The 22,292-nt window shown below is 41.8% G+C and overlaps 2 protein-coding genes across 2 annotated transcripts; one reads left to right on the forward strand and one right to left on the reverse strand.

The window, feature by feature from the left end:
* The first annotated feature begins 251 nt into the window (after positions 1-251).
* On the forward strand, positions 252-15,435 carry RAPTOR1 (Regulatory-associated protein of TOR 1). The gene is made up of 23 exons (XM_078580132.1): positions 252-972; positions 7,047-7,149; positions 8,098-8,180; positions 8,255-8,413; positions 8,508-8,624; positions 8,779-8,930; positions 9,526-9,680; positions 10,027-10,171; positions 10,324-10,402; positions 10,590-10,691; positions 11,410-11,493; positions 11,565-11,675; positions 11,816-12,169; positions 12,232-12,418; positions 12,498-13,115; positions 13,305-13,634; positions 13,708-13,831; positions 13,910-14,034; positions 14,110-14,255; positions 14,349-14,447; positions 14,537-14,622; positions 14,695-14,779; positions 14,863-15,435. The coding sequence occupies exons 1-23, from the start codon at positions 700-702 to the stop codon at positions 15,196-15,198; spliced, it is 4,053 nt and encodes a 1,350-aa protein (XP_078436258.1). The 5' UTR covers positions 252-699; the 3' UTR covers positions 15,199-15,435.
* Positions 15,323-18,821, reverse strand: LOC144707026 (TOM1-like protein 6). Its single transcript, XM_078580143.1, has 9 exons — positions 18,327-18,821; positions 17,988-18,066; positions 17,691-17,789; positions 17,267-17,380; positions 16,842-17,008; positions 16,616-16,697; positions 16,416-16,501; positions 16,000-16,257; positions 15,323-15,918 (listed from the first exon to the last, which is right to left on the reverse strand). Exons 1-9 carry the CDS (start codon positions 18,437-18,439, stop codon positions 15,429-15,431), a joined length of 1,488 nt encoding a protein of 495 aa, XP_078436269.1. The 5' UTR covers positions 18,440-18,821; the 3' UTR covers positions 15,323-15,428.
* Positions 18,822-22,292: the final 3,471 nt, after the last annotated feature.

Genomic DNA, 22,292 nt, shown 5'->3' on the forward strand with positions numbered 1-22,292 from the left:
TGAGGGAGAGAGAGTTTGAGGGATAGAGAGAGAGTCTGAGGGGGAGAGAGAGAGAGTATGAGGGAGAGAGAGAGAGTCTGTGAGAGAGAGAGTCTAGGGGGGGAGAGAGAGGGAGACAGAGAGAGAGAGCCTGAGAGAGTCCGAGAGAGAGAGAGAGAGAGAGATGCCAGATGGCTCAACGAAGGGGCGCTGAGGTGGAGGGCGAGAGAGACGGGGGGAGGGCGTCGTTACACGACGAGAGAACGGAACTCAAGGGAGAGAGGAACGAGGGGGGAACACAGGAATCTACGGCGCAACAAAAGGGCCCACTGATCGGACGGCCAACAGTAGCGCTCGGTCGAAAGAGGAACCAAGCTCGAAACGATAAGGGGAAATGAAAGAGCTCTGATTTCTTATTTCTCTCTGAAATCTCCTCCTCTTTCAATAACACGTTTGCTCTCACTCTCTCTCTCTCTCTCTCTCTCTCTCTCTCTCTCTCTCTCCCCCTCCCCTCTCGCGCCGACGCCTTCTTCCCCTTCGTCCCGGCAGCCCCGCTAGGGTTTTCTAGGGTTCCTCCATCGCAGCAACACTCCTCCGAGCGATCTGCCGCTCATCTGGTATCGAGCCCTTCGATGCGCTGCTCTGGCCGAGGGTTCTTCGACTGAACTTCGGCGATGGCCCGATTACGGTGGAGACGATTGCGACCGATGTTTTGATTGAATGGCATTGGGGGACATGATGGCCTTGCGATTGTCCCAGTCCTCGGCTTCAGTTTCCAGTCATCTGGATGATTATTCGGGCCGAGACGATGCGGAGTCCCTCAGGCGGGTATCGGAGGTCTCGGCCTTGTGTAGCCCGGCTACTGCCACTAGCATGTCTTATCTTCCCCATACGCTTGTGCTCTGTGAGCTCCGGCACGAAGGGTTTGAGGCTTTCTTGCCGTCTGGGCCTCCCGAATGCGGGCCAGTCTCCAAATGGCGCCCTAAAGACCGGGTATGTCTGAATTTCTAAACTCCACATCTTGTTCATGTCATGGGGCGAATCTCTTGATCTGTCCTTTTTCCTGATCGCCGCTTGATTATCAGTTCTCTGTAAGCGGCATTTCGTTTGATCTGTTAAAAATTAGAAATCCCATGAGTTCAAGTTAGTGAGTGCAAATGCTGGGAGGGCTCTCATCTGTTGTTTGTTGAAGGTGGTTCATTTGACCTGGCACGTGTTTTTCTGGATTGTGTTCCGAAAATGATGTTTTTGCTTTGCTTTTTGCCTTCCTTCTTAAGTGGGTTTCTTGCACGTCAACTGGTTAACCTTTTTCCTTGCATCTTTTACGGGTGGAATTTTCTGGTAACGATTAATATGTTACAGATTTTGATTTTTCATTTATAAGTTTCTGTTGTCCTTTTATTTTAGCGTGCGTGTGAATGGATTTAGTTGTCTTACGACCCATTGCATATCTTCTAATTGCTTTATGTCAATCGATTGACTGTTGCCTATGATTTTTGTGTGGTTGACTTTGATTTTTTTCCTCCCCCTACCTGGAGATCTAGTGGCTTCAACTTCTCGGGTGCAGCAGATGTTCTCTCGTGACATCTCGCAAAGTCAGATCTGTGACAGTTCTTGTCGAACTCTAAAGGAGAAGGATTTAGACTGTGGAAATAAGAGAGAGACATGGACGAGAGAATTGAGCAAGATGGCTGGAGCGAAAGCCAAATGCCATTAAGGTTCCTCATGTCTTTTGTTGGGAAAATAATTTTCAGGGGAAAATTCCATGAATAGACCCTACTTCTAACGAATGCCACTATTGGTGTTTGATTCGTAAGGGTCTTCTGCTGAATATCATCGTTCACTTTCAACAAATGATTAAATCGAGAGGAGGATCTATTCCTAGAAACAGTGATGGAAGCATCTCAATGCAGTGAATTAACCGAAGTTTCTTTCAGTTCAATCAAAATTAGGCTGGTAAAGAAAGATTTTTGTCTTCTCATGCCTACTCTGTGATTTTAAACCTCTGTAGAATTGAGTTTTAAATACCTCAGGGAAAGTTTGAATATCCACAATATCTTACTACTGCTCATCGTCCCTCAACCAGAACTGAAGGGCGAAGTTGAACTAACTTTGAATTGGATGTTGCTGAACTAACTTCAATGATGATGAGACATAAATATGTGAACTCATTTGAAAAATCCAACGAAGGTTCATCTCCTTAGCGTATCCTTAGTTTCATTTCTGTCTGTGACAAGAGGAATGATTGCAAGGCTCTCTGGTTGATTTATCATGGAAACTGGGCTGAAGATATTTAAATGGATGCTATCTACTGGAGGTTTCCCACGATAATTTTTCAAGACCCAAAGACACATTAGGGCTTATGCCAAATGTTTTATGATGGAAGCAATATTCTTTGATGGTGAAACCTTGAGGCAAACTTAGACAGCCTTACCGTGAGGATAATTTTTCTCGAGCCATTATCTGTGTGAGAGAACTAGTCTCTATTTTGGGGAAATCATCCAAAATGGCAAAGGCTGGTAAATTGCCGAAGATGATCCTCACCTTACTCTCCTGAACTGTACTTCGCAGCTGCTCAAGACGAATTAAGATATAGGTTCCTCTCTCTCCCTCTCTCTCACTCCCTCCCTGGCAGCGCTTTAAAGTTACTTAATTTATGAATGGGTTGTCCGACAGTTCCAGGAACCAAAACGTAGCCTCATCCCGTGTCCGCGCGAAGATTCTGTCCAGGGCAGTTGGCCCCTTGGGACTGCTGGCCTCAGGGCCACTGTCCCCATCCCTGAACTCTCCAGGGTCAGATGATGAGTCCAGTATGGAACACTACAGCTAATCTCTCTCGACAGAAGCTACCATGGTGTTATTCGCAATTAGGATGGGAGCTACCTTTCTCATCTCAGATCATCATCAGATCCTGATCACCGTACAATATTTCCACTTTTATTTTCAGTGGAAACCTCCTTATTCTGTCTCTCCTCATCTATCAATGCAATACTTGGAGTCAAGTGGTTTGACTTGGATTTTTCAATTGGAGCTGGGTCTTTCAGATACTGCCATTAACTCTGCTTTATCATGCTCATAAAGAGACTCCATATTTTTTCAAAAAAATAATAATAATGAGATTTGTCGGATCTTCAAGTAGCTTGCAAGAGTGATTGCATGAGAAGGAGAGAAGATGAAGAGAAGAAAAATGTATATAAAATCGATAAATCATAAGTACAATGGGAGATCCCTTTTATAGGGTAGTAACTAGCCGTTTGTAACGGCTTGTTCTAACGGCTAGAAAACTAGCCGTTAGGACTTACCCGATTTGAAAATATCAAATCGGGTAATGGGCTTAAGATGTTAATTGGCCTTTATTTTAGCCCGATAGGGATTACATTGTTTATTGGGCTTTATTATGCCCATACATTCAACACTCCCCCTCAAGTGCAGGAATGTATACACGACATTCCAAGCTTGGATATCAAATGTTGTAAGCTCTTGGTAGGTAGACCCTTGGTGAAGATATCCGCACACTGTTCTTCAGAATTCACATGTTCTGTCTTCAAAATTCCTTGCTCCAAGTGATCTTGAATGTAGAACCGGTCAATGTTGACATGTTTCATCTTGTCGTGGTCGACTGGATCATGTGCTATGCTGATAGCAGATTTTTTGTCGCAGCGGATGACAATTGGGCTTATATAGTTTATCTTCAGGTCGTCTAGCACGTATTTGATCCACATTACTTCATCTATTCCCTTGGACAAAGCTCGAAATTCAGCTTCTATACTGGACTTCGAGACGACACTCTGCTTCTTGCTTCTCCAATTCACTAGATTGCCTCCAAGTATTGTGCAGTACCCAGTAGTTGACCTGTAGTCAAGACGAGACCCAGCATAGTCAGAATCAGTGTATAGAATGAGATCAAGTTTACCTGTTTTCCGATATGCGATGGCCAGTCCTGACGTCCCCTTTAGGTACCTGAGAATTCGGTTGACAGCTTGAAAGTCAGAGTTTCTAGGTGAGTGCATAAATTGACTTAAAATATTTACTGCATAACAGATATCTGGTCTAGTATGTGATAGATGTAGTAGTTTTCCAACAATACTTTGATATGAGTTAATATCTACTCTAGGTTCATCTTCACTAATAGTTAGTTTATGGTTAACTTCAATCGGTGTCTCATTTATATGACAATTCATATGCTTCGTTTCCTCTAGAAGATCCAAAATATATTTCTGTTGTGTCATTAAGATTCCTTTACTGGAGTGTGCAAATTCTATTCCTAAAAAATACTTAAGGGGCCCTAATTGTTTGACTCGAAAATTTCTTTCTAAGTGTTGCTCAAGATCTTTAATTTCCTCTAGATTATTTCGTGTAATTATAATACCATCTACATATACTATCAAGATTGTTATCAGTCCTTGAGTTATACTCTTAAAAAACATAGTATGTTCACCATTACATTGTTTGTACCCAAGGTTTTTCATGGTTTGGTTGAATCTTCCAAACCATGCTCTAGGTGATTGCTTTAATCCATACAAAGCCTTCCGAAGTCTGCATACCTTTCCTTGATGTATTTTTCCTTCATATCCAGGTGGAATATCCATGTAAATTTCTTCCTTTAAATCACCATGGAGAAAAGCATTTTTTATGTCATACTGGTTCAGGGGCCAATCTAAGTTGACTGCCAATGAGAGCAAAATTCTGATGGTATTGATCTTTACTACTGGAGCAAAGGTCTCCTGGTAGTCGATTCCATAAGTTTGGGTATATCCTCTAGCCACCAGTCTAGCCTTATACCTTTCTATACTGCCATCTGACCTACATTTTAGGGTAAATACCCATCTACAGCCTACCGTTTTCTTTCCTTTAGGGCATTCTACGATCTCCCAGGTATTGTTTTGTAATAGTGCCTTCATCTCCCAATGGGCTGAATGTTCATACTACCAATGCCAACTACTGGAAGTAGTGTGCCATCAGCAGTTTGAACATGCTTTCCAGGAGCAATTTTCTCATATGTTATAAAGATTTCTCTTTGGGATGACATATGATCTGTTGCTCCTGAGTCTAGGATCCAAGCCTTTTCTGGATGCCTAGTAAACAAAGTAATATGAGTGAGTATTTCCCTTTTACCAGTATTGGCTATGGACGTTGACCCGATGACAGCACGACCAGAGATGATTGACTTCAAGTTCTGGAACTCTTGGATCATCTTCTGGAAGTCCTGGGCTGAGGGTAGATTTTCTGAATTGGTTGCTCCTTGTTGTGCGAGGTGAGCTCTGGCAATGTGTGGAGGCTTCCCATGAAGCTTCCAGCACTTGTCTTTGATATGGCCCTTCTTCTTGCAGTAGTTGCAGACCAATTCTTCCTTGTTTATTCTTTCAGTTCCAGCAAGGTTCTGAGACTTTGTAGCATAAGCTGTATTCTCAACTGTGCTATGGACTGCATTTAAGCGTCTTTCTTCCTGCATAACTTTGGACACTGCTTGGTCGAAAGTGGGCTCTTCCTCCCTAGTGTATAATTGACTCCTGCTCAGTTCAAACTCAGGTCTGAGCCCTTGTAGGAACTGACATAGCCGATTTGTTGCTTCATGAGCTCTGGCAACTGGATCTGTAGACGGTGGTCGACAGTGATCCAGCTCATTATGAATATCCCGTAGCTTGTTTGAGTAAGTTAAGACATCCATATCTCCTTGCCTGAGGGTGTATGCTTGCACAATAAGATCAATAATCTTCGTCTTATCATCCCTTTTAGAATGACTTCGATGAATTGCCTCCCACAAGGATTTTGCTGTTCTGCACGTTGAGAATCTTGTTATTTGTTCAGATGCTATCGAATCTAGCATCCATGCGAACAAGAACTCCTCCTCTGTTATCCACTTTGGAAAACTTGGATGAGTCTCGTCTGGAGCATCCTCTGTGAGATGAGGAGTAAGCTTCCTAGGCTTCAAAACTGCCTTGATATTCCTCTCCCATAGCAGAAGATTATTTCCGTTGAAAATATTGCACTTGGCAATTACTGGAAATTGGGTAAGCCATCTATCTGCGAACAGGATTTGATGGCTTGAAGGTACCACTTGAGAGGAAACTTTTGTAACTTCGTCTGCCATAGAAGAAGATCAACTTCAACTTCAAAACTTTTCTGATGAGATGGAATTCAACTTCAACGATCAAGAAGAAGATCCTCTCGTGGGATGAACTCCTCCGTAGCAGCAATCTTGGAACTTCAGCTTTCCACAGGCGGTCACAAAGCCTGCTCTGATACCATGTCGGATCTTCAAGTAGCTTGCAAGAGTGATTGCATGAGAAGGAGAGAAGATGAAGAGAAGAAAAATGTATATAAATCGATAAATCATAAGTACAATGGGAGATCCCTTTTATAGGGTAGTAACTAGCCATTTGTAACGGCTAGTTCTAACGGCTAGTTCTAACGGCTAGTTCTAACGGCTAGAAAACTAGCCGTTAGGACTTACCCGATTTGAAAATATCAAATCGAGTAATGGGCCTAAGATGTTAATTGGCCTTTATTTTAGCCCGATAGGGATTACATCGTTTATTGGGCTTTATTATGCCCATACATTCAACAAGATTCAATAGCGTTATACATGTTACACCCTTTGGCAAGTCGCTGGAGCTCACTGGCTGCTAATATGAGTGTTCTTAACTCCTTATCTTTGATGCGTTCCATGCTTTGCGTTCAATTATTTCTTCTAAGTTGCTTCCTTTGTGAAGATTTTTGGATTAGGTGCCTGCAAATCATCATGTCATTGCTTCTCACTGCGCCCCAACTGTATGCAAAAAATCTGTTATTTCTTTGTCGTCTCTGCACATCTATGGTGCATGTATGATCATTTATCTTGCATCTTTTTTCTGTTGCTGTTTTATTTATAATTTGACATTTTCTCATTGAGTGAAAAGGGAGGCTATCGTACCCATTATGTGTATAAATCAGGCATCTATTTTAAAAAGCATCAGGTTGATCATTGTTCTCGGGTGGTCTCCCCTATTTTTTGTCAAAAATATTTTCCCATTAGTTGTAGTTCATCTTCACTTGCTTGAGGATTGACTATCACCTTGATAATGCAGATGAAGACTGGGTGTGTGGCGCTTGTATTGTGTTTAAATATTGGTGTAGATCCCCCTGACGTGATTAAAATTTCTCCTTGTGCCAGAATGGAGTGCTGGATAGGTAATGAATACTGAAATAAGCTAACCGAGAAATTTATTTTTAATATTATCTGGCTTTATTTTTTGCTTTCTTGCTGTACTCTAGCTTTTTTAGGTCTTCTTCTGTCACCTTTGTATCTATGGTTTAATTTTGTATTTCTAGCTAGAAATAAGTTTTCACCCATAATCCCGGATAATAGAGCCGTGGCAAAAGAACCGGTATGGATACTTCAAACATATACAGATGCCGTGGTTGAACATAACATTTGCCTAGTTTTTTTTTTAAAGAAACCATTCGACTAACTTCAATACCTTATTTGGTGCGTTAAACTGGAAACAATTTAAAAGTAAACAATTTACGTTTAGTATTATTACCTGTAAACTAGTCTTTTATCCTGGCATACTGTATAAATCGTTCGATTTTTTGACATGTATCTATAGAGTCCTCTTGCATGATTTAACATGAAATTTCATCTTAGTCCGATTATTTTCAACTGGAGTACCTTGCATTGATTTTGTTCCATCGTCTAGTTTTGATTTTGGTGCATTTGTTTACTTGAAAGGAGAGTCTTTCCGCTCTCTTGCACATTCATTACTGGTTTTTAGCTTTATTCTTGCGACTTAAGGCTGTAAAAGTCAGTGTTTTTTAAATAACCTCTTTTGACTTGTATGTTTTTACTGGATAGCCACGAACTTTCGACTTCTGACTTCTCGATCTCAAGGATGCATTTATGCTTTTGTTTCGGTTGCCGTTTGACCTGATACAATGGCACTAGAAGGTTGATCCTAGCCATTCTTTTTTATAAGTGCACCTGAAATAGTTTTATTGCTGACGACCCAGAAGTTAGTCGAATAAAATCAGTGTTTTAATGTTATTGACCTAAAAGACCTGTTTACCTGCCGTTCTGCAATTTCTGTGCTACTTTTTTGATCTTTCAAAGGTTAGTGAAATCCAATTTCTGGGTGACAGATCCATTCTCCATGGCTGCTCCAAAAGCGCTAGAAACAATTGGAAAGTCATTGCATGCCCAGTATGAGCGATGGCAGCCACGGGTAGGCATTTGACTCCTTTTGAAAACCCCTCTTTTGTGATTAGATCTACATGTGAGTGGTACAATGACTTGCAGGCTCGTTACAAGCCTTTGCTTGATCCTACTGTCGAGGAGGTGAAGAAGCTTTGCCACACATGTCGGAAGTGTGCTAGGTCAGAAAGAATCCTGTTTCATTATAATGGACACGGTGTGCCCAAACCAACAGCTAATGGTGAAATCTGGGTATTCAATAAGGTAATGACTCTATGATCCTTCTTTTTCAAACTACACTGTGACTGTTGCCTTAAGTGTGGAGTTAAGAGGTGCTGAATGGTTGGTATTTGGGCAGAGTTACACACAATACATACCATTACCGATTAGTGATCTCGATTCGTGGCTCAAGACACCTTCAATATATGTGTTCGATTGCTCTGCTGCCGGAAGAATAGTGAAAGCTTTCCGTGAGGTGCATACTGCTAGCTTAGAAATATTTTTTTACACATCAAGATTGCAAGATTTGTTTTTATGAGGCATGTATGTATATCATTTTCCTAATGTCTTTGTTTTGGCTTTATCTGTCCGTGTCGTGTTAATTGTCTTTTTCTTTCTTATGGCTGCAGTGGAATTTATCTGGTGCGTCTGCATCTGCCTCAAGAGATTGCATACTTCTTGGGGCATGTGAAGCGCATGAGACTCTTCCTCAGAGTGCTGAGTTTCCGGCGGATGTTTTTACTTCCTGTCTGACAACTCCAATTAAGATGGCCTTGCGATGGTGAGTGCGCAATAATCTCTGTTATTTTTAGATTGTCTGTTCAATAGTTTAAAAGTCAAGTGAATAGTTGGTCCTATTTGATGGTTTTATCTTTATTTATGCTTTTTGCCATTATTTTTCCTATTATGGGGGATGTGATTTCATTGATTCATTGCATTTTTAGACATAATCTTGAATGGTATTGCAGTACTCTTGGTAGTTTTAGAATTTTCTTTTTTGTTGTTTTTTGCCTTACTTTTAAACTACTTTTGTAATTAAATTCAAGAAATTTGCTTGAAGAAATTGTTTTATCATCTATGAGATAACGCTGCATGTTATACTGTTGGTTCTATAATTGAAGCGTTGTCCTGGTGTACTATTTGATTCCCCTTTTTCTTGATGAATCATAACTTGGCTCATTCACGGGTTGATCGCTGATGTCAGGTGGTCTTCCTTTTTCATTTCAAGAAGAATACTTTGATCATTCATCATTCATAGAAGACTGACACGCGTTGTTCCACTTCACCCCATACTTCCTCCAAGTCGTATAACCTGGCTTAGTGGTACATTTAGGGTTCAGATTTTCAGTTTAACATGTCTGCGTTGTCATTTGCAGGTTCTGCAGCCGTTCCCTTCTTTGTGATTCGCTGGATTACTCAATGATAGATCGAATACCTGGCCGTCAGAATGATCGGAAAACTCTACTTGGGGAGTTAAACTGGATTTTCACTGCCATTACGGACACGATTGCTTGGAATGTTCTTTCACCTGGTATACATGCTGATTGTTTGGGAGAACCAGCTCTGCAAAATGGAATTTTTACCTTCTGTATGGTCATGCTATGATTATTAGTAAAAACATACATAATATCACAGTGAATAAACCTTGGGAATCACACTGGAGCATCGATATGTTTGAGTTGTCTACTTATGTTTAGCGGACGGTGGATTTACTCAAGCTCTTCCCACCTTTTCCTATTTTGTCAACTTTTCTATTTATCTTATTTTCTGTGGTCGCTGATTTTCAATTATAGTTGAAAATATTATGCTTCGAGAAAGACTACTTAGCCTTGATAGTCAGTGGCTGCAATTTGAAATGAATTTCATCAACGGTGCAGATATTTTTCAAAAACTCTTCAGGCAGGACTTGTTGGTCGCTAGCCTGTTCAGGAACTTTCTACTTGCGGAGAGAATAATGCGATCTGCAAACTGTTCTCCAGTATCTTTCCCGGTGCTACCTCCCACTCATCAGCACCATATGTGGTACACTGTCTTGTTAACACCTTAATTCTCAATGAGTTTAGCCATCGTTCTGCCCTTTTGTGGCCTTCTCTTCTCGTTCTCTCTGGATCTCTTTCTGCACCGGTCCAGTACATAATCTTTGTTGCCACTCTAATATTAAATTTTGGCTTTAGGGATGCATGGGATATGGCGGCAGAGATCTGCCTCTCTAAACTGTCATCAATTGTTAAGGACCCCAATGAAGAGTTCCAGGTTGCTTGCTGAACGCTCATTATATATGATTTTTAATGCTGTCTTATTTGTTTTATCCCAATTTTATCAACCGACATCATTTTCATATCAGTTTTTTGGCGTTTCAAACGTTTGAAATTTTTTTTTTGAACAAATCGAAACCTTTGAAATGTTGTTCCGGCGGCTGATTACTCGATCTTTCTTCCAGCCAAGCCCTTTTTTTACCGAGCAGCTAACAGCATTTGAGGTATGGCTTGATCATGGTTCTGAACATAAGAAACCACCAGAGCAGCTTCCCATTGTTCTTCAGGTACGACACATTGCTCTCTGTCCATTTACATTTTTTTTTTGGAAGAAAAAAATCAAACAAATTGGTTTGCTCTCTGTCCATTTACATATCTTTTGTTTATGCATCGCTTAGTCCATTTACATATTGGTTTTGTCTGTACTTTGTCGGGAATTGCTTATGCCTGATGCTTGTTACTGAAGGCTATTTTTTCATAAACGACAATAGTGGCCTGAACAGAAGGTTTATTTTGGCCCTATTATGTCTTTAGTTGTCTTTGAAGAACAAAAAATTGGAGATTCTTAAAAATAATTTAGATAACTGGAAATATGGGGGTTCCTGAATAATAAACGAGGAAATCAGAGGGTAAGATCAGAAACCTCTAAAGCCTATGCACTGACTTTAGAGTGGGATAAGTACAACTCTTATCACCTTTTGATGACGGTGGTTATTCAGATAATTCGGGGACCTATACCAGCTCTTGGTAGGAAGGTGGAAAACTTGAGGAACATGGCATCATCACAATAAACCTTTCTCGTGTTCACTTCTTCAGAAAACAATTATCTCTTGGTATTATATGAGAGTCCTGAATACCTTGGCCTTCAGATAGATAGGACCACTGGGAGAACTTGGGTGCCAAGGAACAAACAGAACATTCTGGGATGGAAATATTATTAGTCATAGTTCTCCTCTTAGTTTGCATTTCTCATTTTTAGCCTGTTCATTTTTTTATTTCGCACAGGTTTTGCTTAGCCAGTCCCATCGCTTCCGAGCCCTTGTACTTCTTGGCAGATTTCTGGATATGGGTCCATGGGCAGTAGATCAGGTAGTCCCATACTTTTTCCATTCAGTGAAATTACTCTTCTAATTGTATTTTCCGTTTTCTTTTTCTTCTAGGCGTTATCTGTTGGCATATTCCCCTACGTTCTTAAACTCCTACAAACCACAGCCATGGAGCTGCGTCAAATTCTTGTCTTCATTTGGACAAAGATCCTTGCTCTTGATAAGGTATCTAGTTTTGGTAAAATAAATGCTCATTTTACAAAATGAGTAACATTAACGTGTTTCTGAAGGACATAAATCCAGTTTTTGTCTCTTCATTTTGTCTTTCGAATATCATGACTTACACTTTTAAGTATTGTAACCAGTCGTGTCAGGTTGACCTTGTCAAAGATGGTGGCCACTTGTACTTCATCAGATTTCTTGATAGCATGGATGCCTACCCCGAACAGCGCGCTATGGCTGCTTTTGTGTTGGCTGTAATTTCTGACGGTCATCGACAGGGGCAGGAAGCTTGTATTCAGTCAAACCTGATACACGTGTGCCTAAGACATCTTCAGCTCTTAAACCCACAAGATTCACAGATCGAACCCTTGCTCCTTCAGTGGCTCTGTCTCTGTTTAGGAAAGCTCTGGGAAGACTTTCCAGAGGCACAAAATATGGGGTTGCAGTCGGATGCACACTGTATTTTTGCGCCTTTGCTATCTGAACCGCAACCTGAAGTGAGCTTTCACTATTTGGTTCCTTAATCATGTATCTTCGTCTCAAGTTTTGTTTGTTTCAGGTTAGAGCAGCTGCAGTTTTCGCTTTTGGCAATCTTTTCGATATGGGTTCTGATTTGTCTAGTGGACTGGGCGGCGATGATGATCGCGATGATGTTGAAAAGTGTAAGGCCGAACTGAGCATCGTCCAGAGTATTCTTCAAGCTGCTACGGATGGAAGCCCTCTTGTCCGGGTAGAGGTAGCTGTTGGTAGGTGTTCTTGATCATGTTACTTTGATTTCTTGACTATTTCCACTCAGTTTTTTGACTGAAAATCTACGATTCGTAGCTCTTGGGCGATTCGCTTTTGGCCACAACAAGCAGTTGAAACCAGTTGCCGCCAGTTACTGGAAGCCACAGTCCAACAGCTCCTTACTGAGTTCCTTGCCTTCATTAGCAAACATTAGCTCAGCTCAGTACACACAACCAGGAATTTCTATCTCTTCCCAAATCGGTCCTGTCTTGAGAGTAGGAGGAGAAAACATGTCGACAAATCGAGATGGTGGAAGGGTCTCTGCCAGCAGTCCGCTCGCCTCTGCTGGAATCCTCAGCGGTTCTCCTGTTTCTGATGCTTCCTCTCATCACTCAGACCCTGGCATCTTACTGAAGGAGAATGTTGGCAATGGCGGGATATCTTTCTCTAGAAATTTTGTGCCAGACAATCCAATATATTCACAGTGTGTGCTGGCAATGTACAGCCTGGCAAAAGATCCATCGCCCCGAGTCTCATCTCTTGGCCGAAGGATACTTTCTATCATTGGTATAGAACAAGTGGTGACAAAGGCAGTGCGTCCTGGTAATGGGGGAGGTCTTCGGCAAGGAGACCTGTCAGCTCCTACGACGTCTCCTGGTTCTTCAAACCTTGTTGGGCTCGCCCGATCGTCGTCGTGGTTTGATATGAGCACTGGTATTTCCTGATTTTGTTAGTCTTTTTTATGCCTTAACTAGAAACTACTGACAAAAGCAATGAGTAATTCTGGCTTAAGGTTAATAATATAAAGTTTTGGGATTCAGGATAAGGGTTTATGGTTCAATGTTTATGGGGTTTAGGGTTAGGGTTTATTAATTTGTATTTATGTGTTAATTGTTTTTCCAGGCCACGCGCAGTTACCTTTCAGGACACCGCCAGTTAGTCCCCCACGACAGAATTTCCTGTCTGGAATGCGGCGTGTTTGCTCATTGGATTTCAGACAGCACCAGCTGAACTCGCCTGATTCGAGATTAGCGGATTCACTTCTCGGTTCTTCTGGGTTTCTTGGATCTGCAGAGCGCAGTCTGCTTCCACAGTCGACTATCTACAGCTGGAGCTGTGGTCATTTCTCGAGGCCGCTTCTCACTGCAGCAGATGATAATGAAGAAATCTCTCCTAAGAGGGAAGACAGAGAGAAATATGCCCTAGATCGCATCGCCAAGTGCCAACATTCATGTGAGTGAATCAGTTATCACCAAGTATTTCTAATCATGGGCGTACATTAATTTTCTACTTTGGTGAAATCCAGCTGGGAGCAAACTCAGTAACCAGATTGCGAGTTGGGATACAAGATTCGAGACAGGCACCAAGGCTGCATTACTGCTTCCTTTTTCCCCAATTGTAGTTGCTGCCGACGAGAATGAGCGTATCAGGTACGCCGAAGACTCACAGTTTACATGCTGTTTTGCCGCTGTGGCATGTTTGACTTAGTGCTTGCCTTTTTCATTTAGGGTTTGGAATTATGAAGAGGCCACCTCGCTGAACAGTTTTGAGAACCATGAGTTCCCTGATAGGGGAATCTCGAAACTCTGCCTTCTCAACGAGCTTGATGACAGCTTGCTCCTTGTTGCGTCATGTAGGAAACTCTCAACATGGATCTATTTACATTAGTTTTCACTTTTTCTCATTTATTTGTGATCATTGGTTGTAGCCGATGGAAATGTCCGGATATGGAAAGATTACACGCAGAGACACAAGCAAACCCTCATTACGGCGTTCTCCTCAGTTCAAGGCCCGCGACCTGGCATTCGCACAACAAATGCTGTTGTGGACTGGCAACAACAGTCTGGCTGTTTGGTATAATACTTTATCTTTGTTCTCCCATTCCTGCTCATCTCTTCCTATATCTTTTGCGTGATGTTCCATTCCAACTTTTTATTTGTTTCTTAGTTTGCTGCTGCGGAAGCCTCTCCTATTCAGCTTTGGGATTTGGACAAAGAGCAACTCGTCAGTTCCATTCCATCTCCAGAGATCAACATTTCTGCGTTGGCAAGTCTTTTCTTAACTATATGATAGTATTTTCCTTATACTGTTATCATATAATCATCTTGATGAACATATATTCATTCCTCTTTCAGTCCGCTTCTCAAGTTCATGGCGGTCAGCTGGCAGCTGGCTATGTGGATGGATCCGTTAGGTTATTCGACGTCCGTGCCCCTGAAATGTAAGCTGTCTTTAAGATTTTTAATTTCTTTTTCTTTGGACATCAAGGACTCATCTGCCTCGTGTCCCGCAGGCTCGTCTCCACGACAAGGCCGCATACCCAGAGCGTTGAAAGAGTCGTTGGAATTGGTTTTCAACCAGGGCTGGACTCGGGCAAGGTAATGAAAACAAAAACAGTAACCTCCATTTTCGTTGACTGGGTGACTTTTATCTATGCTGACTTTTTGATGCTGGATGTCAGATTGTGAGTGCCTCCCAGGCGGGTGATATCCAGTTCCTGGACGTACGAAACCGAACCGCGTATCTGACCATCGACGCCCACCGGGGCTCGCTGACAGCACTTGCGGTTCACCGGCATGCACCGGTCATCGCCAGTGGGTCGTCCAAGCAGATGGTCAAAGTCTTCAGCCTGGAGGGTAAACAGCTCAGCATCATCCGTTACTATCCCACCTTCATGGCCCAGAGGATCGGCTCCGTCAGCTGCCTCACCTTCCACCCCTACAAAGTCCTGCTCGCTGCGGGCGCGGCCGACGCCTGCGTGTCGATTTACGCCGATGATGATTCCCAGCCCAGATAAGTTTGGCCTTTACCCCATTCAGGATTCAGCCCATTACAGGGACTGCTGGGACGGATTCTGGTGCTGCTGCAGCTGCTGGAAGACGTGTCGCCCTCGAAATAATATTGTGAATTAGGTGAGTAAATTCTGTAAATATTTCTTCTCCCGTTCCTATTTCTCTATTTGTTCAATTGTAAAATTATCAAGCAATATTCATGATTGGAGAAGTATGATGCTCTGGTTCATGGGCTTCACTTCCTTGCGACCATGGGCTGGTTCTCTGCTGGCTTCCCCTCTGATTTTCTCAGGTCCACAAGGTCCTCGAAAAGTCTGTAGGAGGGCACGAAGGAGGGCTGCTTCGGAGGGTTAACTTTCTCTTGCATGAAAGATACAGGCTGTTGCACCGGTGGTCTGTAAGGCTGGGAGGAGCCGCCGGTGGCGCTGTCGACTTCCCATGGCGGCCGAGGCTGTGGAGGCGAGTACTGGGCCTTGATCTGCGCCGGAGGAGCTTGCTGGGCCCATGGGGCTACATAATTGCTATCGTGTGGCGAGACTGGGGGCGGCGGCGATGGATTAGGCACCAGAGTGATGCTCAGCAGGTCAATCAAGTCCTGCTCCTGCGTCGACTTGGCCGGTGCTGCCGGCGGGTCGGCTAGAGCCAAAGCAAGAGAATCTGATGGAGGTGGGGAAGCCAAAGCCTCCTGCGCGTCTGGCGGGGAAACCACCTGGGTCCTGGTTTTCCTGCACACGACGGTTTAGGGTTCCTCAGAATTGAGCCTCTGAGACAAGGAAAGAGAATAATGGAGTGCCCAAGATGAGGACCTGCGTGCAAGCTGGGAAAACTCGTCCTCTTCTTCTTCTTCTTCTTTTTCTTCTTTGTGGTGCGGCATTTTACTTGCTGCGATGGGGGTAATGGTAATGTCTGTGGTGGTGCTTGGCCCTGCGGCTGAGGGGGGAGATGGATCTGTTGGAACCAATGTGACTGGTATTGGACGACCGGAAGCTATGGTGTCGTGTTTCTCTAGCAATGCCTGCAAATTGTCATTCAGCTCGAGGCCCTGCGCCAAGAGCCCCTCATCCCTGAATCCACAACCAAAAGTTGTTCATTTTGTGGGCTCGATCTTTTCACAGAATTAAAGAACAAATGATAGGCCTAGTGTGAATGATATATTTTCGCAAAAAAAGGTGAAAAAATAGTTAATGAGTCCATGTTTTGTTGTATTAAATTCAACACTTACGAGGTTGTGTTGACCAAATGGACCAGCTTCTTCTGGTTGGTGCGGCATTGATCCACCAGCTCAACAATTAAATCGTCCTTCAAGACCTAGGAAAGGCACATAAATTGTATTCAAATTTTATAGGAAATAGGTACGGGGATATCGTAAGAAAATTACTACTTTTACTAGTAGAAGTATCAAAACAAATTTTATGATCTTACTCCTCTGTCCTCAGCATTCGCAGCTTGTAGCATGTCCCTCAGTAGCTCCAAAACTCTTCTCATCGCTTCTAAATCCGAGAAACTACAAAGAAATTAAACAAAAATCAAAGCCTATTAACAGTCTTGATGCAGACACTCTCCATCCAAAAAGCCTTCAAGAACGTATATTTAATACAATGTCTGAAGATATCATTGTTTGTCGAAGAAAGTCCCAAGATATCATTACCTAAGATGACCAATGTCCGATGCCATCGCCTCCTCCAGTCGCATTGAAGAAGAATTATTAGGCGTTCCATATTCAATTTGAGGGTGTCGTGGCGGCGGGCGAGCACCAGGGGGTGAATACATGGGCACCGTGTCAGGAGAACGCTGAGGAAACTGTACTCCATATTGCTGAGAAGATGCCAAATTTAAGTTCAATTGATCAAAAGAAAATTTTCAAATCCCAGAAAAGGCACTACACTTGTTGTTCGATCCTAGGGCTTGGCAGTGGTGATGATGAACCATGAATGAACTCATCATTGTCATCCATCCGTTGATGACAAATCATCATTATCATCGTCTTTATCATCCACAGGTCATCATCATTGTTGACGCCAACCCTTAAAGATCTTGTGACAGGTCAATGAAGATGAGTGACCAGTAGCATACCCGCAGCTCCATGTATGCTGCATAGTATTGCGGATATCTTCCACCAGGACCACCAAACGCCTCTTGCCATGCATCCAGAAGCACAAGAATTTTATCTCTTACTCGCATATCCGTCTGAAATCATGATAACAATTGCAATCACCACTGGATAATAGTTTAAGAAAAGTTAATTTCCATTTATTAGGGACCCTTTGCCCAAAATGACTGTTCCCCAGAAAATTCATTAGACTACTTGAAATAAAATAATTAAAGCCAGAATAAATTGTTGCTTTTACGGTTAAGACGCATGGCATTTTGGACCGATTGGTGCATCCATCTGCCATAGGATTTCTTAAACTCTACTCCGATAATATTTACATAAAAGAGACAGAAAAGGTACATGAAAAACCATGGGATGGCATTAGTATCTTGGTGACAAACTGACCTTTTTCTTGACGATTTTGATCATTTCGTGAAGTATATCCCGTTCAATTACTTGAAGGTGCACAAACTCACCACAATTCTTCATCATCGTCTCCAGCAACTACCAATAGAAATGCACGAGGGAGGGATATTAAACGATGAACATTCATCTTATCGTGTATCTAACAGAAAGTAATATCATAACACTGGAATATTAAGAAAGTGCATCCAATGGAAAGATTAGAAACATACTACTCCACAATCGTATACAATTGAGGTGTCAAGGAAGAAGGAGAAACGCAAAAAAGTTGGCAAATACCGTTAGAGCAAGAAATTGAACATTTCCATTTTTATGCTGCAGGCGTTTCTTCACTGCTTTGATCACATCCTTCGCGAGCCTGTGCCAAATCAAAGAGTTTCAAGAACAGGACAAGAAAAGTGATAAACAGTAGGGAAAAAAAAAAGTCAAATGGCCGAAGGAATAATTGTAGAACAAGAAAATTCGAGATGCACCCAGATTTATTCACCGAGAACGTAGGGCAAGTAAATGGATTAAATGATAAGCATAGCTACTGAGACTGAATTGGGTTACTCCAGGAAGATCATGTGGCGAAAAAGAAGCAGCATCAACCCTCGTAATTGCAATTGTGCGACTAACCAGTGATCAGCGTTGATAGAATCGCAAATTTCGATGTTTAGCGTCCAATCGGGGGCAATCAGGAGATCGCTTGTGGCCTTATCCACCAGAACATTGGCCGACGACGAGGACATCTCCTTGCAATCCCCAAAAACCGTCCCTCTTCCTGATACAGAGAAGCACAAACGCCGGACAAGAAAAGGACGAAAAACAGCGGATAAATCAAACCCCACAAATAACCCTAATGCTTGGAAGAAGGGTATCTTCCAGGGTGGAGCCCCGAGGCTTCTCCTGCAGAATTTCAATCAAAGTTCGTATCTTTCTGCGAAACCCCATGAATTTCGCAAGCTGACATGAGGAACGCGCAGGCGTCGGGTTCCACGGAAAGGGGGCGATTGGGTGACGACCAGATTATCTCCTCTTCTTCCTTCCCCTGTCATTTTCTGTCGCACCTCAGCAGGAAGAAACCAGAGACAAAGATAGCCACGAAAACCTCAGGCTTTGTGGAGCCATGCTTGCAACGTGGACCCTCCCTCTACTCTCTCTTTCTCTCTCTAGCGCATTTGAGAGGGCTACTTGGGCAACGGATCAATTTATCTGTCTACCTGATATACTAAAGTCTGATTAACCAGGGTGTACCTTTATATTTAGGGAGACTCCACATTCTTGTGCAAAAAACATTTTTCATCGTCCAATCTCTCTCTTTTTCTCTCTCTCTCTCTTTCTCTCTCTCTCTCTCTCTCTCTCTCTCTCTCTCTCTCTCTCTCTCTCTCTCTCTCTCTCTCTCTCTCTCTTTTCTCTCTCTCTCTCTCTCTCTCTCTCTCTCTCTCTCTCTCTCTCTCTCTCTCTCTCTCTCTCTCTCTCTCTCTCTCTCTCTCTCTTTATCTCTCTCTCTCTCTCTCTCTCTTTCTCTTCTTCTCTCGCTCGCTCTCCCTCTCTCACTCTCTCTCTCTTTGTTTGTCTCTCTCTATCTGTCTCTGCCTCTCTCTCTCTCTCTCTCTCTCTCTCTCTCTCTCTCTCTCTCTCTCTCTCTCTCTCTCTCTCTCTCTCTCTCTCTCTCTCTCTTTCTCTCTCTCTCTCTCTCTCTCTCTCTCTCTCTCTCTCTCTCTCTCTTTCTCTCTCTCTCTCTCTCTCTCTCTCTCTCTCTCTCTCCTCTCTCTCTTTCTCTCTTTTCTCCTCTCTTTCTCTCTCTCTCGCTCTCCTTCTCTCTCTCTCTCTCTCTCTCTCTCTCTCTCTCTCTCTCTCTCTCTCTCTCTCTCTCTCTCTCTCTCTCTCTCCTTCTCTCGCTCCTTCTCTTTCTCTCTTTCTCTCTCTCTAGATAAATGTATCTCACTTTATCGTCATCTGTTAGTCTGCTCCACACAACTACATGGCCTTTGAAAGAGGATACCTTTATGTTTAGGGAGTGTATTTTCATGCCATAAGTATTTTATCATCGCTCAATCTCTCTTTCTCTCTCTCTCTCTCCCTCTCTCTCTCCCTCTCTCTCTCCCTCTCTCTCCTCCCTCATTCTCAAACATTATTTATCGTCCAATCTCTCTCATTTGCTCTCTCTCTCTCTCTCTCTCTCTCTCTTCTCTCTCTCATCCTACCACTTTTATTAGTTAAGATAATGATTTGTTAAAGAATTTGAATTAAAATTTTTAATCTTTACATTTTACAGGGTGGGTTAAATTCTAGCCTCTTAGAATATACTAGGTCAAAATTCTATTTTCAAGTATACTATCAACCAAATAAAATTACAAATACCATATATAATGTATAATTTATATTTTAAGAAAGGTTTAGAAATACAAGATACCACTAGAATATCATAAGTATCTATAAATAAACTAGGTTTATATTTTAACAAAATTCAGTAGATATAAATCTAAGACTAAGTCAATTCAAATTCATGTGATAATTTGAATCCTATAAAGGTATGGTATATATTAAGTATTTAATGGTATGTCTTAAGTGATAGAAAAATGAATTTCATTTGAAATTTCATGATTTTTAGAAGTAATTAGGATATGCCTTAATATCTAGTCATTTACTGTTCTTTCTTTATGATTAAGTTCGAACTCAAAATTCATTGGGGGTCCAAACACAAGCCAAAAGAATAAAAAACTCAAATATGGACAAGCTGTGCAAATTTTTATGAAATAAAAATTAAGATATGTGACTAGATATAGTTGTGGGAAAATTATGACGAGAAACTGAAATATGAAGACTTAAAAGAAGATTTTAATATATTTTAATGTGATCAAAATCATATGAGTGATACTTTTATAAAGAGAATGAAAGATCATTCTTAGTTTTCCCAGGGTAGGTATCTTGCAATCAACAAGAATAACTATTTTTTTATAAAAAGGAAGAAACTAATTTGTAGCTTATTCCAAATTTACTTTTCCATGTGGTAACTTGATAACTGATGAAAGAGCTTTGAGTTGATAGAACCAAATATAATGTTATGTGCAATTATATTTTGTTCTAACTTTCATTTATGAATGATTCAAATGACTTTTTACTCCTTTGACCATCATGTTCCATACAACAATTTTCTTTCTCATACCATATGCCTCCTTTTGTACTCTCCATATGGCATAGTAAGTGCCACAAAGGGTATGGGATGATAAAACAACTCAGATCAACTTGCAGACTAGTAACACTGAATGAGAAAGTTCTGCTCTAATACTACTTGTAGAATATTATGAGGGAGGATTGATAAACTCAAAATTTGGGTAAAAATTACGTCGTTGAGAATTTGAGTTTATTCAATAAAATTTATAACAGATACTCGTAAATAATTTAATTAGTTAGTGATGAGTACTGGTCGTTTCCACAGGGAACGTACATTAGGGAAAGTACGATCTCAATTGGGTGAAGCAAAGATGGGAGGAATTATGTAAATGTTAGTGAATGTGTGATGAGAGTAGATAATAAGATGATAAATAGCTTATTAGGGTTTTATTAATTTGGGATTAGGATGGACGAGAAAGGAGAGCAGGATGGGATAGTAACAACGGTGTGGTAAGTGGCATAAATGTGAGCGGATTCGGTGATAAAGATAGCGAGAATGAGGTAGACCGATGGTAGAAATGAGAAACGTAGTAATGTATGTTGGTTGAAATAGGAAGGAGAGAGATGTGTGACGAGATCGTCACGGTGTAGAGAGTAGGTGAAATGAATGTTAAGGTGAGGATGGATAGGGGATGATGACGGAGTGGATTGAGGATGGTAATGGATAAAGATGATAGATGGTGAAGACGGATAAACTAAGGGTGTTGGAAACGATTCAATGTAAGGCGAACGGCTAACCTTAGATCCCTATATTTTGCCGAGATCACGGCATCTTCCTGCTACAGATCAAACTCCCCACTTCTCTGTTGAACCTCCCCAAGCACTAAGACACCAAGGAATACTTGATGGACCTTCAAAACTTCACTTTCTTTCAATCAGCCTCACTAGGAGGAAATGAGCTTAAAGATATTTTTTACAAAGATCAAGAGCTAAATTTACTTATCCCCCTATATGGATGGATAGCAGATGAAAAGACGAAGCTGCCCTTAAAATATCAGCTCGATCTGAGTTCGGGACTGTCAGATATCAAGCCTGGAAGTTGGATGATTTCTAGCCGTCAATTTACTTCAAATATTTCTCTCTCCTTATCCTCGTCAGCGCCATCATGTCATTCGGTTAGCGTTTTGTCTCTTATGGGTGTTAAATGCAATGATTGGCTGAGATTCTTCCTCGTCATCCGTGATTGACGGCTCTCGTCGCGCCACGTGTCACCCTGGGAAAAAGACAAAAAAGGAATAATGATAGTATATTATTTAAATATATTATTCTAATAGCTTTTGTCACAGCTCACATGGCGCCACGTCAGCATGCCACCTCAGCAATTTGCTCCTCTAAACCAACAGAAATGTGACATGTATGCGCCACGTGTACACGTTGCGCTCTGTTGTGCTGCCACGTCGCCCGCCAGTCATTGTTGACTATTCA

The sequence above is a fragment of the Wolffia australiana genome, chromosome 1 (genome assembly GCF_029677425.1).
Source record: "Wolffia australiana isolate 7733 chromosome 1, ASM2967742v1".
In the NCBI taxonomy this organism is placed as follows: Eukaryota; Viridiplantae; Streptophyta; class Magnoliopsida; order Alismatales; family Araceae; genus Wolffia; species Wolffia australiana.